The 16,855-nt window shown below is 53.3% G+C and overlaps 2 protein-coding genes across 3 annotated transcripts in view; one reads left to right on the forward strand and one right to left on the reverse strand.

The window, feature by feature from the left end:
* Positions 1-8,772, forward strand: part of UBE2L3 (ubiquitin conjugating enzyme E2 L3) — a 42,816-nt gene extending 34,044 nt beyond the window's left edge. Inside the window, exons 3-4 of the mRNA XM_029229341.1 lie at positions 3,414-3,600; positions 8,040-8,772. Coding sequence (XP_029085174.1) covers positions 3,414-3,600; positions 8,040-8,194 — 342 coding nt within the window. The 3' untranslated portion in view covers positions 8,195-8,772. The remainder of the gene's footprint in view (positions 1-3,413; positions 3,601-8,039) is intronic.
* A 4,368-nt stretch (positions 8,773-13,140) lies between these two features.
* Positions 13,141-14,958, reverse strand: YDJC (YdjC chitooligosaccharide deacetylase homolog). Of its 2 annotated transcripts, none has more exons than XM_029228568.1 (5): positions 14,784-14,958; positions 14,537-14,696; positions 14,241-14,340; positions 13,986-14,163; positions 13,141-13,801 (listed from the first exon to the last, which is right to left on the reverse strand). In XM_029228568.1, exons 1-5 carry the CDS (start codon positions 14,939-14,941, stop codon positions 13,432-13,434), a joined length of 966 nt encoding a protein of 321 aa, XP_029084401.1. In that variant the 5' UTR covers positions 14,942-14,958; the 3' UTR covers positions 13,141-13,431. The 2 variants fall into 2 exon arrangements, with proteins under 2 accessions (XP_029084401.1, XP_029084410.1); XM_029228577.1 differs by having other exon boundaries at positions 13,494-13,874.
* Between the last annotated feature and the right edge of the window lie 1,897 nt (positions 14,959-16,855).

Genomic DNA, 16,855 nt, shown 5'->3' on the forward strand with positions numbered 1-16,855 from the left:
CAGGGAGAGCTGCCACAACGGTGACACAAAACTGTGACTGATGTACAATGGTGGAAGGACTCTGGGTCTTCAGTGGATTAAGAGATGCGTGGGGTGCGGTGGGGTCTCAGGGTTCCTGAAGGTTGCCCTGGGGAGGAAAGAGCCGGCTTGCCTGCAGGCCAGGAGTGGACCCGTGGGGGAAAGGCCCAAGGGGTTTGGAGGAGCCTCCTCTTGGTCTTAGTTGCTCCAAAGTGGCTTTGCGCCTGGGGAGGGTGGGGTGAGAGCCGGGAGGGGTGGGGGGAGCCAAGGTTTGCACTGTCCTTGCGGGTAGCTCTCCATGGCTTGTGGAGAGGACCATCTGAGGCAAATTCCTGAAATTTTGAATACTGTTTTTCTACCACAAAGCCGTGTTTTCTCATTGAGGCCCCTTCTAGTTTCTGAGCTGCCTTCCCACAGAATAAGTTTAGCTCTAATGTGTGGAAAACTCACGTGTGGCACTTAGGCCTTTATCCACAGGGTAGGTACTGTGTTGAATTTTTGCACACCCCCTTCCACACAAATCCCTGGGGTTTTGGAGCCACTCCTTTGGTCACCCCGAGCCCTGGACAGGGACAGAGTCTCCGAGGAGTTAAGACACTGTTCCCTGGGCGGCGAGAGGTTCGGCCTGTCCTGTGTCCCGTAGCGAGAGAGCTGCTTCTCCTGACTTTTTGCCCATGTGCAGCATGCAATGTGGGTGGCTCCTACCTCAGGGTCACCCCCACATGACAGATGTTGGGGAATGTCCCGGGCTTGCCTGGCTGGCCTGACTCGGCCTTGTCTCCAGCTCCTGGCACATGGCCCAGCATGCGGCAGGCCCCAGGTGGTTGGTCAGTCCTGGGTGATGGTTGAACATATCTGGTGGGTTTCAGCAGCCAGGGTCATCCAGGAAGGCTCTTTCCGTGGCTGAAGCAGGTCCCTTCTTAAAACCCCGAAGCAAAATCTCTGTGTTCCCGTGGGCTCGTTGGTAATGGTGAGTCTAGCTCTCCTAGGTAGTGAGCAGTCAGGACAAGGCCTGGGAGGAGTCCGCTGCCACTTTAACTTCTGGACAGTGTTCTAGACAATTCTGTGTTCCCTAAAGAAGGGATTAGGGAAGGTTTTGTTGGGGTGAAAATGATTTCCCAGTCCAGCCATGGCCCACCCCCTCCAGGTGTGCATGGGTCTGTCTCCTCACCCAGGTGCAGCGCCCGAGGTGTTGACATCTCCTCCCTCACCTGCCCCTGAGGCACCACCTTCCTGCGGTGCATCCTGTAGGTTCATCTTCTGACCATGGATCCAGCTGCTCGATTGGGTGGTTCAGACCCCTAAACTCAGCCCCAGCCTCCTGTCTTGTTCCATGCTGTCCCCTCCAAGCCCCTGCCGTCCTAGTTTTTAGTCCTCTCTGCTGGGAAGGCCTCTCCCACCCCTCAGCCTTCCCTAATTTTACCCTTCTTGGGTGGGGATAGACCAGGGTACAGTGTGGGGATCTGGCGTGTGCTGGCCTCACTCCCCAGCAGAGGAATCCTATTTGCTGGAGAATATCTCATCACGCTGGGGCTTGAGGAGGCAGCGCTGTGCATTCCTGGGCACTCAGTGAAGCTGGGCCTTCTTTGAGTGGGCTGGGACCCTGGAGAGCTAGAGTCCGGGGCCAGGAGGCCACAGACTGGAGGGCTGGCTCAGCTCTGGACGTGGAGGCAGAGCTGGAGAGAGGCTGGCCTCTTTCTCTTGGGGCATCTCTCAGAGGCTCCTGGGCCGTCAGTGTGCAGGCCCTGAGGGTAGTTCTCTGAGTGGTCCTAAGGACACAGGGGTGGGGCATGGTTCTGGCCCTACCTGGCGACCAGCTAGGGGCCAGCTCAGCTCCTCAGGGGCCAGCCGTACAGCTGAGTGCTGGCTTTATTCTGGAATTGTGGCCACCTCTTTGGCCTTTCAGCACTTGGTATGGTCTGGGTTGGATTGTTATTTACCCCTGGTGTAACTCTTCATACCTTCAAAAAAGATAAAGAGATATTTGCAAAAGACATTATCTGAAAAAGGGCTGTTAACCCCAAATATACAAAGAACTCTTAAAACTCAATAACAAGAAAACAAAGAACCTGATTTTAAAATGGGCCAGGGACTTCCCTGGTGGCACAGTGGTTAAGAATACTCCTGCCAGTGCAGGGGACACGGGTTCGAGCCCTGGTCCGGGAAGATCCCCCATGCCACGGAGCAACTAAGCCCGTGTGCCACAACTACTGAGGTCCATGCACCTAGAGCCCGTGCTCCGCAACAAGAGAAGCCACCACAATGAGAAGCCCGTGCACTGCAAAGAACAGCCCCTGCTCACCGCAACTAGAGAAAGCCCACGTGCAGCAACGAAGACCCAACGCAGCCAAAAATAAATAAATAAATAAATTTATTAATAATAATAATAATAAAATGGACCAAAAATCTGAAAAGACTTCTTACCAAAGAAGACATACAGATAGCAAATAAGCATATGAAAAGGTAGTCAACACCACATCATTAGGGAATTACAAATTAAAACTACAGGATGCAACTACACACCTGTCAGATTGGTGGAAATCTAGAATGCTGACAACACCAAATGCTGGCGAGGATGTGGAGCAACAGGAACTCTCATCAGTCCTGGTGGGAATGCAGAATGGTGCAGCCACTTTGGAAGATAGATTGGTGATTTTTTACAAAACTAAGCATACCCTTAACCTACAATTGTGCTCCTTAGTATTTACCCAAAGGAGATGAAAATAATATGTCCACACAGAAACCTGCACACGGTTGTGGATAGCAGCTTTATGCATAATTGCCAAAAGCAACCAAGCTGACCTTCAGGAAGTGAATGGATAAACTACATCGAGACAATGGATTAATATTCAGTGACAAAAAGAAGTGATCTAACAAGCCACAAAGGAACCTTAAATGCATATTACTAAGTGAAAGGAGCCAGTCTGAAAGGGCTGAATACTGCATGATTATACCATAGGGTATAATACTTTATACAACCCATTCAGTGTCCAGCACCGAGAGTGAGCCCTGCTGTAGACTGTGGACTGTGGGTGATGATGTGTTGGTGTCAGTCCATCACCTGTAATGCGTGTACCACTCTGGTGGGGGAGGCTGTGTGTGTGTAGGAGTTCTGTACTTTCCTCTCAGTTTTGCTGTAAACCTAAAACTACTCAAAAAAAAAAAAAAAGTCTATTAAAAAAAAAAAAGGTAAAGAGGCCAGGGCGTCCATCTCAGACCCTTTCACAGTTTAGCAGACATGTTGCTCTAGAAATACAGATTGATTGTTGTTCCCCTGAAGGTGACAAGGCTTCAGTTGATACAACCTCTTGAAACAAAGTAATTTTTCCAGTGAACAATTAGAACATTCCTGTCTCAGCTACAGGTTCACTCCGCCCTCTTTCCTTTCCCTCCAGGACAACCCTCCATATGATAAAGGGGCCTTCAGAATTGAAATCAACTTTCCAGCAGAGTACCCATTCAAACCACCGAAGATCACATTTAAAACGAAGATCTATCACCCGAACATTGATGAAAAGGGGCAGGTCTGTCTGCCGGTAATTAGTGCTGAAAACTGGAAGCCAGCAACCAAAACTGACCAAGGTAAGGCGTCTCCTCGTGTCTTCTGGGGACACTGCTGCGGGCAGGGCCTTCTAGGTCCCTTCTGACACCACGTCGCACGGAGTCCAGAGAAATCCTATAGCACTGACCACCGTGTCCACAGAAGGCTGCTGTGGTCCCGCTGTTCCATGGGCTTGGCACATCTCAGCTAAGCTTCAGCCCACGCAGGAGTTCTTGTGCTCGCAGCCCAAGGGGGACCCGCGCAGACAGACCAGACCAGCGCTCACTCCCAATGCAGGGAGGGGTGTGACCCTGTCCCTGGGAGTGTTCGTGAGGATTGTGGGCTGCCTGGGGCGGGGGGAAGTGGCCTCACACAGCAGTTAGCACATGGACTCAGACTGGAAGGGGGAAGGGAGGGTGTTGAGGGCCTGTGGGCTTGAGCCGGAGCCATGTGGCAGGCCACAGGATGCTGGGGTGTCTTGGGAGGGCACGGCCAGACTTGAGGGCAGTGTGCCCACGTGAAAGCACACAGTCAGCCTTAGTGGGCCTGGAACTCCCTGTGTGTCCCTGGGTCTGGGTGCCCTCATTTTTCTGGGAAAAGTACTTGATTCACTACTGTGGTCGCCCCCCTCTTTTCCCCGGCAGGTGACTAAACTTTGTTATAGACTGTGTCTAGTTTTTATTCTTAATTCTAGAATTTTCTTTTGCAATCCTAACCTGACATTTTTGGTGGCTTTCTTGTAAGTAACTCCCTGAACCACTTACGGTCTTTTTAGATTAAGGAGAATGGATGAGGCTGGAATTTGAGAGGCTGCAAGTGTTGTTTTTTTTTTTTGGTGACTGATATACACAGTCATTTTCCAGTGGAACCCCTGAAAGAGTCACTGAAACATCCACCATGAAAGGCATCCACCAGGCTCCCACAGCTGAGCAGCAGAAAGCAGTGGGTACCAAGCGTGGAGTCACAGTGGAGGGGTCTCCAGGGGGCTTGGTGCTTGGTCGTGCACAAGCTGATGTCTGTAAAAGATTGACAGAGTTGTTCTTAAGCACACAAACTCCTAGCTCTGTGTGTAAGCCTGCAGTTGCTGCATTTGCTCAGGCGGCCAGACCACAGAGAGTTACGGGTCTCCTCCCTCACCTGAGAATTGGGCGCAGGTACCTGTGCTCTGCCCCTCTCTCTGCCCACAGGCAGGCTGCCCAAGAGGGCTGTGGCAGCACCGGTCCTGTTTTCAGCTTCAGGTCTCAGTGAGCAGCCAACATGCTCTGCTTTTCCAGGTTGTGGGTGCTTTTTTCAAATAGATAAACCTAAGAGAGGTTTTTCATTCTTTTGTACTTGCTGACTTAGGTTTTGAAGTTAAAACTTTTATCTTAAACACGGTGCTGTTCTACATGCAGCACCGGGCAGAATTGCTATTTTGTGATCGGAGACAGGGTTTCTCTCTAGATCATTCTGTAGATTCGTCTGGCATAGCCTTGAGCTTATCCTCACACACTTCAGGAATGTCGTCCCTGGACTTGACACCGTGTCCCCCGTGTTTCAGTTACCTGTTACTGTATTACAAACCATCTCAAAACTTAGTGGCTTAAATTAACAACAGTTTATTATTTTTATTTCTGTAAGTTGACTGGGCTCAGCTGGGTGATTCTATAGCTGGTCATTCCTTGGGTCACTCATGGTTCACTATAATTCAGCATTCACAGCAACTTTTTAGTGGATAACTACTGCAAATAATGAGAAGCAACAGTATATGGAATGTCCAGAATAGGCAGATCTATAGTCAGAAAGGAGGTTAGTGTTTGCCTGGGGCTGGGGGAGGGGTCTAGGAAGTGATTACTAAGGAGAGTGAGCATTCTTTTAGGGATGATGAAAACGTTCTGGAGTTAGATAGTGGTGGTCTCACACGATTTTGTGAATATACTAAAAAACAACTGAATTGCATACTTCTCAGAGAGTTTATTTTTTGGTATGTGGATTATATCTCAATTTTTAAAAAGAAAGTAAAGAAGCATTAAAAATTGAGCAAAAATAGGAGAAAAGTCAAGAAACAAGGCAAACCTGTATCATACAGAAAGGTGGTAGGAGTTGGCAATAATAACAATAACCAGAAGAAGGGATGTAAAAACAGAGTTTTCCTCAGCAGTGTGTCTGGTTCTGGTACATACCTATCAACAGAGCAAGGGCTTTGTTTGGTGGTGAAAGAGATTCGCCATATGAAATATAGTCAGTAAGGAAGCCTGTATAATACTGACCTCTATACGAACCAAACAACACAGCAACAAAATTATATAAACAGAAAAGTCAGATTCATAAATCAAATGTTTTAGTCCCCCCATACCCATTTGCTGTCTTATAACAAATCAAGTAGATAAACTTTAGAAAGAGGACTCAAATACAATAAACAGGATAAGATTAATAAACTTACCCTTCATAGCACAATCCATGGAAGACCACTGCATTGTACGCCTTCATGTATGGGGGAAGGTATGGGTCACATTTTACTCTGAGAATGGAGCTCACTGGGTCCCCATGAAAAGGGGCGAGTTACAGATACGGTTTACATCCTCCATCACAAACTGTCAGAAAGAACAAAAACAAGGAAATTTTATAGACTTTAGTCTCTGATCATATACAGTGAGAAAGGAGGTAAGTTTTGATAATGTTTTTAAGCCCCTACATTTTGGAGGGGGAAAGATCCTTCTGAGTAGCATTTGGGTCAAGGAAGAGATCAAGAAGCCAGGGCTCGATCATTTGTAAAACATAATGAGTGTGCCCCCCCTGTATGTGAAAGTGATGGATGGGGCTGTGGTTGTGGTTTGGAAAGCGTTGTAGCTGTCGGTGTTCTCACTGTGGAAACAAACGAGCTCAGCTGGGTTTTCTTACAGTTTACAGGGGTAGAGAAAGAATGAAGCACTCATCAGAACTACTTAGTTAACTTGAAAATATTTAAGGCAAGTTCTCTGAAAAGAATTAGACAAACTGCAAACTTGCAAAGTGAATTATCTTTTGAAAAGCACGTCTTAACGATGAATGTATTTGATACTAATACATTAGGTATTAAGATGATCATAGTGAGAAGGAGACAGCCTGAGTCTCCATAATGGAGGAAAACTTGAAAACTCATCAGTGTCAACTCTGCTGCAGAACCATTTCTAATCCTGGAAAAAGATGGGAAACCACCTTATAAATGTGCTATAGGGCAAATGTGGTTCAGGTTTCCCAAAAGTTAAGAACAGCAGTCTCACGGCTGAGCGTGGTGTGGAGAGTCTTGGAGTGCAGTGGGCTGGGGTGCCTCAGAGATGCTGAGAAAGAACCACTCGGAAGAGTGTTTGTTCCGGTGGTTGCTTCCTCTGGCCAGGAAGGAGGCAGCATAGGTGCTTATTTCATGTTTATGGACGCGTGCCTTCAGTTTATGGCAAGTGAAAGTGATTGTCCATAAGAGTTACTAATAGTTAACTTTCCTTTAAAAAATATTTTTGATGTGATTTAAAGAAATATATTAAGTAAATAATCACTTAAGCTCCATGTGGATTTGTGACAGACAAGGAGAAACTGGAACAAAAAGCTTTTTTAACCCATTCCTTGTGATACTGGGGTGAAGAGCGTGGGCTCCCAATAAAGGCACCTGGCATCGGCAGTCCAGAGGAGAGGGGCCTTTTTGCTGGGACAGTGGGGGTGCTCGTCCTGGTGGGGGTTGGGGGGAGTCAGGGGACGTGTGTGGAAGCCTGGTGGCTGCATGCACCCCACTTCTGAGGAGTCCAGGGGTTCCTGGACCTTCCATACTTCCCCCTCCCTCCACTCCCTCCTGGCCCTCCTGTCCAGGGCTCGCCGTCTAGCACATCTGAGCCTGACTGCCCTTTGGGGGAGCATTGTGGAATCCACCCTGAGCCATCCGTGTGACTTCCACCTCTGGAATGGACTGTGCAGTGCTGATGAGGGCTACAGCCTCCCGGTGGTTAATGCAGGGTGGTCGAGTGAACCTTTCTCGGCCGTTCAGAAGCTGCTAGGGGTCTTTCAGGGTGGGCTCATTATCCATTTACACAGTGCAGGCCTGTCACACACCCTGAACCGAGTGTAGTGCTGGGCACATTGCCCAGTCCCTGCCCTGGAGAAGCTTCACCTGCATGAGAGTGGGGGTGTCAGTGGTGGGCCTGGGTCTCCAAAGTTCAGGAGAGGGGTGAGAATGACTGGGGACTGGGACATCCCCAGTGTGTCAGTACAGGAAGCCTTCCTGGAGGAGGAGGAAGAGAACGTGGCATCACTCTGTATGGTTAGTTATCCACTACAGTAGATGTAGTAGATGTCCTCCATCACTTTCTTCTCATCACGGGAATGATGGGTTGAGTGCTGGTGGTTAGAATTTTGCATGAATGGGAGGCCACTCTGTCTGAGAAGCATATAGACATTTAATCAGAGCTTTGTTTCTTGCCATGCTCCTTCCAAGGGCCTTCTAACCAGCGGTGCCTTGTCCTTTTCTTGGCAGTCATCCAGTCCCTCATAGCACTGGTGAACGACCCCCAGCCCGAGCACCCGCTCCGGGCTGACCTAGCTGAAGAATACTCTAAGGACCGTAAAAAATTCTGTAAGAACGCTGAAGAGTTTACAAAGAAATATGGGGAAAAGCGACCTGTGGACTAAAATCTGCCGCGATTGATTCCAGCAAGTGTGAGCAGAGATGCCGAGCAGTGCATTCAGACACCCCACGAAGCAGGACTCTATGGAAAATTGACATGTGCCACCGCCTGGCATCTGCTTGTGGCAGTTACTAACTTTCTACAGTTTTCTTAATCAAAAGTGGTCTAGGTGACCTGTAAAGAAAGGATTAAAAATTTAAGATGTTCTAGTTCTGCTTTCTTTGTTTTAAAAATCACTGCTTCAGTCTACTTTAAAAGAATGGTGTTTCTTTTGCTGTCCAAATTTATCCAAAATCTTCAGTTTACATTTAGCCCATAAGGTTAAAAAAAAGTTGTGGTTCCCCTCTTCCCCTGCCCTTGCAACTCCCACTTTTTGCATTTAGTTTGTTTTTCACTCACTTCCCCAAACCCAGGCCCCGCCTCCCGCCAGGAGGGGCCGTGGAGGCCTCTGCGGCTCCTCTGCTCCCCTCCTTGGCACGCGGCCTGGTGTGGGAGTCGGTTAAGTTTCTCTTGACTCTGATTTATAATATCCTTTTAAAAAAATTAAAAAACAAGCAAACAACCATCTCCACTCCCACCCCCTCCCAAAAACAAAGCTGTGGAAAGGGAGGCCTAGCTCTGCTGCAAAACTCTGGCTAATGTTACCCCAGTAATGCTGACCAGATTGGCAGACCCTGCCATCCGCATCATGATGAACTCCACCTGGGCCGGCCTGCTTAGGGAGACCCCCAGCACCAAGTCTGCGGCAGCCCCCAGGGGTGTGCCAGCCAGAGCACGGTGCACTTGTGGGAGGAATTTTTCACCAGAGAGGCTCCCGAGGCCACAGGTTGCCATTCCTCCCTGCAGCTGTTCTAGAAGATGTCCAGGTCCCTGCGGACAGTGCTAAAGCCAGAGTGTCTACTTGAAATTCCACGCTCACGTGTTACCAACGTGTCCACCCGACGTAGCTCAGAGCTCACCCTCTGCGTCCTCAGTGCAGCAGCCCCACCGCGGCCCTTCCTCAGCACGTTTGACCCTCTGGCAGACTCCTCTGTCACCGGCACCAGCCTGGGGTCGCCGGCGCCCCACTGGCCCTTCCTCTGGAGCATCCAGACGGCCCAGCCCAGGAACAGGACGGCCTCCCCCTCCCACTGGACTCATGGCCTTCGCGGAGTCAGGCTCCACGTGAAGCTCACTCAGTAATATCCTTTACATGTTTTATATTGTTTTGACTGCCTTTTTTTGTAGAAATAAAAATTGACCTTAGAATTTATCATCAGATGAACTTGTAAGGATTTGAATGTTAATGTCTTTTCAAAGGAAGTGGGACTGTCCCTGAAGTAGAGTCCTTGTCACTGACACCCAGGGGAAGCTAGTGGTCCAAGCACTGTGTGTCACCACCTCCACTTCTGCCACTGGTGGCTTCCCTCCTGGGCGCTCCAGGGGCTAGATCCTGTGGAGAAGATGACTTAAACTTGGCTTTCTGTTTTAATTTTAGTTCTATAACTTGAGGTCTTTCCAGGCTTGCATACCTGAGGTGGCTTGTGTGCAGAGGTGGGGTGATGGTGGGTGAGGCCGCATATGTGCAGCCTGCAGCGGGTCTCATGAACGCAACTTCTTTAGTCCCAGGTACGCAAGAGGCACGTTCTGGAGCCTCCCGTGCGCCCGGGCTGGTGAGGGCGCTGGCCAGCACATCCACGTCTGTCTCTTCATTAGCAGAAAGGCGATGATGGACTTTATTTCACTCACACGCAGATTTGTAATAAAATGCCAAATTCTGTCAGAAGCTATCCAGATAAGCCACCATTTGTTCTCGTCGCTTCTCTGAATCCAGAAATATTGCCATTCCTGGAAACTGTCCCATTGCTTCGTATTTCTACCAGCGTAGCTCTGCCCGCCCATCGCCCCCTTCCTTCTCTGCTCACCACCAGGAGGACGTCCACCATGGTCGAAGCCGGCGGCCCCTCAGGGACTTGCATCCCCTGGCATCACAGCCGGGGTTCTCCCATCAGCAGGGGCCTGGCCTCCGAGAGCTGGGTGGTGGACGGTCCCTCCCTCCGGCTGGGCTCCTGCTCCACCAGCGGGCACTCCCCGAGCCCTCGGGCAGGCATGAAGCGTGCCAGCAGGCGCCTTGCTGCTCCAGGGCCAGACAGCTGGATCCCCCAGAGCAGGGGAGGGCTGTGATCACCACACCTCCGATGGGCCCCATGGGAATACACGCTCCTGCCCGGTCCCCCCGTCCTTCCCCCTATGGCGGGGACTAGGCTTTCTAAGATGCTGCGATCTACCCTGCTGCCCTTAATAAAAATGCTCTCGGACACTCGTCTGGTCGTGTGGGTCTCTTCCTTACTGGGGGTGGGCAGTGCTAGTGGCCTGGGGTCTTGGGCAGGTTCTTCTGGCTTTCTCCCCATACCTGACCTTCAGGAGAGGTGCACAGAGGTGTTCTGGCCATGCTGAGGGAAGCAGAAAGGGCTGCAGAGACACCCTTGGGTGTCTGGGGAGGGGAGAGTGACCTCTGTATACGTGTCACCTCAGCCACATTTAACGGAGGAGCAGACTGGGGCCCTGAGGAGGGTGCTGTCTGGAAGTAGTTCAGGGAGCTGGTGAGGGTATGCCCAAGGGAGGGGCTGGGCCACTTCCTTGAATAGCTCCAGCCCAAACCCACCTCCGAGTCTCCTGACTGAGACTGCAGCCCTAGTGCTGACTCAGCACCAGGCCAGCCAAGGCCCTGACACTTATTGTCAGCTGAGTCCTCTGCTTGGAGTCTGACACCAGCTGAGACCCTGACAGCTAGGTCTGCCGTCCAAGAGGGAACTTCCTGGGGCAAGTTTCTGGGGCACCAGAAAGTAAGGAGGCTGGGGGCCTTCCTTGATCATCAGTGGGGACTCTACTCATCCTAGCGCTGTCCTCTCAGGACAGACCCACGGGCACCATTACTCTGCTTTCACAGAGGAGGAAAGTGACTCGGTCAAGGGCCTGTGCTGTTACAGCCTGGCTCCAGTTCCCTTGCCTCCCACGACTGGCTCCCTTTGAGCCCAAACACAGCCACAGACCCTCCCCAAAGCCTGTGAGACCCTCTCAACTCCCTCCACTCGGTGGCCACCATCCTCTCGCCTTCCTCATTCTGTTCATTGTTCAGCTCGAGATACGCAATGACTGCATCACCTCGGCCTGGCTTCTGGCGCCCTCCTGCCCCCTGGGGCTCCTTTGGCCAGGGCCCTGGACTTCCCAGTGCCAAGTCCACAGGGGGTGGCCTCAGCCCTGCTCTCGCTGTCTTCCCTTGGCAGCATGTCCGTGCCGCACCCTGCAGGGCTGCACCTGAACCTCAGTCCTCCTGCCCATCTGCACTGGCTCCTCCTCACCTGCTTCCCTCATGCACGAGGGGGAACGGCACACCTGCCCCAGGAGCAGAGCTGAAGGTCTGATCTTGCACAGCACAGTGCCTGGCCCAGGCTGCACTTGGTAGATGGCTGTTTCCTGGGTGCTGGCAGCCTGGTCTCCTGGGGGTGCCATGCGGGCTGTCACCAGAGTGGAAGTCTCCTCAACATCGCAGAGGCTTTGTCCCCATGCTTTGCTGTGTATTCCCACCCCCGACTGCAGCCCGGTCACAGGACTGCCCCCATGTGTGTACCAGACCGTGAGCTCCTTGCAGGCTGTGTCCCAGCTCCCAGGCCTGGCCTGGCATGGAGCAGATCCTCCGTGCCTGATGAACTGGTGGCTAACAGTAAACCCCTAGCCTGGGCCATCCTGGGGCACAGCAGGTTTTATGTGAAAAATACCCCATCTCCCTGGTGGGATGCCAGTGGCCAGCCTCGAAATGGGCCCTCTGCCTTCTTGTCCCTTTCTCTCTGTTCTTCAGTGCCCATGGCCTAGGGCTGATCTGGGCCCTTATCTCTGCTGCTCCCTCTCTGGCTCCCTGAGTGACACTGGCCACTCCCACAGCTTCCTCCAGCATCTGTGCAGACCCCCCAGTCTCTCCCTTGTCACCCACACCTCTCTCCTGGGCCCTGGAGCCATACAGCCAGCCCCTCCTCTCAGAACAACAGACCCGCCTCGACGGAGGTGCCTCTGCTTGCTGCCCAGCTCCAGCCAGCAGCCTGTGGGAGCACGGCCAGACCCCAGCGGGCCGGGGCGGGGAGGCCAGGGCCACATTCACAGCCATTCCAGTTCACAGCCCTGGATGAAATGGGGGAGGAAAGGGCCTGCGGCTGGAGAAGTCAAAGTCAGAGGAAGGGTAGGGGTAGAGGATGGAGACAGAAAGAGCGGGCTGAAGCCACCAGTCAAGGGGATGGGGCCCTACCCTCACCCCTTTAGAAAGTGCAGAAATCTTTTGGCCCTGGTTCCATGCTTGGTACAGACTCAGGCCCAGGGCATGTTGAGTAAATGAACAGGCAGCTTCACAGCTCTGCTCCCCTACTATCTCTAGATCTTCAAAATGGGGGCACCGGTGCCTGCACACAGGCACTATGATGTGAGATTAAATGAGACAAGAAGGACCACATGGGTTTCCATCTGCTCCTGGCATCGCCTTGATCCAGGCCACAGGAGCCCCAGTCACAGGGCATCTACACATCACCAGGGGTGCCATTTCCGTAGAAGACCATCCCTCCTGGAAAAACGTAAACACGCTCCTGCAAGTTTGCAGGACCTCCTCAGACCCATCCCCTAGGATGGCAAAGGGCTGCTTACTTCGAACAGGTGATGTCTTTAAAGTCAAAATTGAGATTATAATATGCCTCCCAAAAAATAGCCTAGTGAGACATTCTTCCAACCCCTCACTCCCCTCCTCCTACCCACCCCCACCAAAAGAAAAGAATAAAGAGAGCCTAAGCATAAGCAGCGCCAAAGGTGGAGGCACTGCAGATCTTTTCTGGAACAGTGACCTCAGTGGGCCCCAAAGGAGTTTCGTGTCCTTCTTGTGTCTGGGAAGGTTTCCCGGGCACAGTCTATAAACACCCAAGTTTACAGGACATGTTACTTTATTAATACAGCCATCTCTGCCCTGTGCACCCAAACAAGTAAGATGCTTACACAGCACTGTGACACCCCCCCCCCCCACAATGCTTGGCAGGCCCCAGGCCCAGAGGTCACGGCTGCCACCTGCTGCAGCCAGAGGGCTTGCAGAAGCTCTGCCGCCACTCTGAACCATGAGGACCTGGGCACAGAGGTGGCAGCATCCAGCCCGGGAAGTCACAGCCTGCTCTGGGACCCAGTTCCCTTCCTGGGCACCAAGGGACGTTAATGCTTGGCTGTCTGCCAGGGTCACAGTGGGGAGGGCTCCAGAAAGGTTTCCAGAGTGGCTTCGCTGGGGGTCCCCTCTCCGGGCCTCTTGGAGTCTAGCTCGTGGAGGGTGCAGAGCTGCACGCCGTCCTGGGCAAGCTGAGCCCACAGCACCGGTGCTGTGAGGACACGCAGCTCGTGTAGGCGCTCCCAGGAGCAGGAAAAGGCATCAGGACCCTCACCGCTGCCCCCAGCAGGAGGCACACTCGGATAGCCGGGGTGTGCCATCAGCTCGGCTGTCACTGCGCGTCCAGTGGGTATACCCTCCAGGGCCCTAGCCAGTGCCCCTGACACGTGGTGAGCGGACATGTGCCGGCCGCAGGTGCTCAGGCCCACGAAGACATCGGTCCACCTGTAGATGCCGGGGCATCAGCGGCACGGCTGCAGGCCGCAATGGGCAGGGGTAGGCCGTGGGCGGGACAGATCTGGGGTGGGGACAACACCGGTCGAGGATGAGAAACGGACACAGCTGGCCAAGGTGAACGGCCAGCTGGATACACTGGGACCTGGGCCCAGCAGGGGGCAGGGGGCCTTACCGCAGGCCGTGGCGGGCAAAGGGGCCCATGGCGGCGCGGGCGTCTTGCTCCACTGCGCAGGCGAAGGCGCGCGCTGGGGCCTCGAGCCAAGCGCAGCCGCCCACCCCGCGCTCCATCGGCAGCCTAGTGAAGCGCACCCCGCAGGCCTGCAGCGCCTCGGCGAACACCTGGCACACTCCTGCGGGCGGGGCAGAGTCAGGGAGAGGCACATGCAGCACCCCCCCCACCCCGGCCTGGGAGCACCAACCCACGCACCTGGGAGCACGTGCACGTGCTGGTGCCCGTCCACGTGAGTAGGGTCCCTGCCCAGTAATTCCCGGAAACGGCTCAGCTGGGCCTCCAGCTCTCCTCGAACCTGAAGTAAGAAGGTGATCGGCACACAGAACGTCCGGAAGCAGCTACCCAGAAGGACCCTGTCCATGTGGTCCCCTGTGATCGCCCCTGTGTTTGAACCAGTTAGGCATCCAGAGCCCAATTCTGCGCACGGTACCCTCGGGGCGGAGCTTTGGGGGAGTCACCACGAGCATCTTCCTGAAGCCGCACCTCCGCACCTGGGGCAAGACCACCTCTCCGGCGGCCACCGCCTCCCGGAATCCCATCTTGCCAAGGAAGAAGCCTTCGGGGCCGAGCAGCGACGAGGCGCCATGGCGGGCCGGGCCCACGGGGCGGCCCTCGGATAGGTTGGCGTGGAGGCCCGTGGGGATTCGGTGCCTGCGGGCGGAGCGCGAGCGGGAGCACCGGAGGTGCGGGGCGGCGGCCCCCAAGCCCGCCCGGACCCTGCAGAGGGCCGCTGCTCACCTGCGGGCCAGCTCAGCCGCGCTCTCGGCTGCCGCGCCGTTGACCAGCAGGGACACGCTGGTCACAGCTCCCGCCAGGAAGGCTTCTACAATGCCCTCGTCGCGCCGCGGGCAGTAACCAAAGTCATCTGCCGTGACCACCAGCCGCACACGGGCCATGGTCCCTCCACCAGCTGTTCGGGCCCGTGGGACTAGGGCCGGACAGTCCAGGCCCCGCCCCAGACGCGGCCCGAGGCCCCGCCCCGACGCACGCGCCCGGCGCGCCCGCGCTTTAGCCTTTGTTCTCGCCACCTGCTGGTTCCGGGGATCCCTGCAACCGCCATCCACCCAAAGTGCCCCGCCCCACCCGGACCGCGGCCCGGTTTATGGCAACGCGAAACTTGCAGTGACTGCAGAAATGTTCAATATGAAAAACGGAAAAATAAACCTGAAGAAAAAAAAATCTCTTACCCTCCCCCAAGATCACCACCGTTCACTTTCCGGGTACTGTCTCCCGGTATTTTCTCTAAGCAAATAAATACACCCAAGTTTTCTGCTCCTTCACCACAAACTTTTTTGTGTTGTTTTGAGAAGACAATGATCTCATCAGTGTTATCTCATTCTTGTAGTGTTTCATTTTTTTGATAGTGACTGAACTTTTTCATGTTATTAGCTATTTGTATTTCTTCTTTTTCAAATTGCCTACTTGTCTTGCTGATTTTCGAAGTTGAGGCTTCTTCTTGATTTGTAAAAGCTCTGAACAATAAGAACATGAAAGAAAGCATGTACACCAATGGCTTTGTTTCAGAAAGCATGAGTCCCAGCTTCCATCTCTTGAGCTCTGTGCCAGGCTACAACTTTTACACTCATGACCTCTTTTTTTTCCTCTGTGATCTAGAAAAGCTTTCCTTACCAATGACTTTACAAATAATCACCATGGTTGACAGCCAGGGTTTTCATTGTGATGTGGCTGTCTTGATTTTCCCAGTGGAAAGTGCAGTATTTGTATCCAGCCTATGAGGTTGGTCATGTCATTCCTGTTTTACAGATGAGGAAACTGAGGTTGGGAGGGGTAGTGTCTTGCCCTGTGTGACTCTGTGGGGAGCAGTGGAGCTGGGACTGACCTCCGGAGCTCTGGCCTGCCTCTCGTCTGCTCTGCTCCTCTATGCCCTGATGGCCCCCAGGTCAGGGGCCAAGAGGACAGAGCCGAACTGGAAAATAACAGATAATACCCACCTCCGTGGGGACATAAGAATTGGAGGCCTCAAAGAGCCCTTCACCAAGTTTTTGGCATAAGGACTATTGTGTTCAATAGTGGTGATTAAAGTGTGGGATCTCAGCCACTGGGAAGCTGGTCCTGGAAAGGCCAGAGGCCCTGAGGGTCCGCTGCTGGTAGGAGGAAATTCACATTTATTGAGCACCTACTGGTATTAGATTAGGGGTTAGGGGTGAGCACCGCAGTTCCTATCTCCAAGGAGTGCGATCTGACAGTCAAGTAACAACACGGTGTGGCAGAGTCTGGGATGGGGTGTGCTGTAATTCTATTGGGGGGACAGGCCCTCTGGGAAGGCTTCTCCGAGGAGGTGACACCTGGGGGGGGGGTTTGCATTAGGAAGGCCTCCGGGACAGAGAGGGAAAGGAGGGAGAGGAGGTAAAGATTTACAGGGTTTTATCAGGGTGCGGGTGTGTTGTAGGAAGATTTGATGTACTCTCCAAACCCATGTGGAAGGACGATCAGCTCCACTTACAGAGAAGGAGCAGGTGATTAAAGAAGTTGAGTCACACCGGCAGGAAAGAGCAAAGCTCGTCTGTGACTTAGAGCCGGGACGCCTCCCACTGCGCTGGGGACAGACCCTGGGGTGTCCACACTGGGCGAGGGGAGGACCCTGGAAAGGAGCAGTCCGCGAGCAGGAGCCAAGGACAACACAGCGACCAAGAGGGGAGCCGAGGAAGCTGCTTGTGTCACCGGGACAGGCCGTGGCTTTGTCCCTTAGGTTCCCCTCCAGCCGGACCGAGCCGGTCAGCAGCAGCGACGGCCGCCCGCTCCCTCTGAGAATGTGGGCGGGGCAAAAGCGGCAAAGTGGGGGAGGAGCC

The sequence above is a fragment of the Monodon monoceros genome, unplaced genomic scaffold (genome assembly GCF_005190385.1).
Source record: "Monodon monoceros isolate NGI ecotype Baffin Bay Population unplaced genomic scaffold, NGI_Narwhal_1 Super_Scaffold_1, whole genome shotgun sequence".
Classification (NCBI taxonomy): domain Eukaryota; kingdom Metazoa; phylum Chordata; class Mammalia; order Artiodactyla; family Monodontidae; genus Monodon; species Monodon monoceros.

What these genes read in the sequence shown, in the direction of transcription:
- YDJC (XM_029228568.1), bottom strand. Translation starts at nt 14,941, where the DNA reads ATGGCCCGTGTGCGGCTGGTGGTCACGGCAGATGACTTTGGTTACTGC. An exon ending in GCGGCTGAGCTGGCCCGCAG is followed by an intron (nt 14,697 to 14,783) that starts GTGAGCAGCGGC and finishes CTCCGCCCGCAG; the next exon opens with GCACCGAATCCCCACGGGCC. An exon ending in GAGAGGTGGTCTTGCCCCAG is followed by an intron (nt 14,341 to 14,536) that starts GTGCGGAGGTGC and finishes TTCTTACTTCAG; the next exon opens with GTTCGAGGAGAGCTGGAGGC.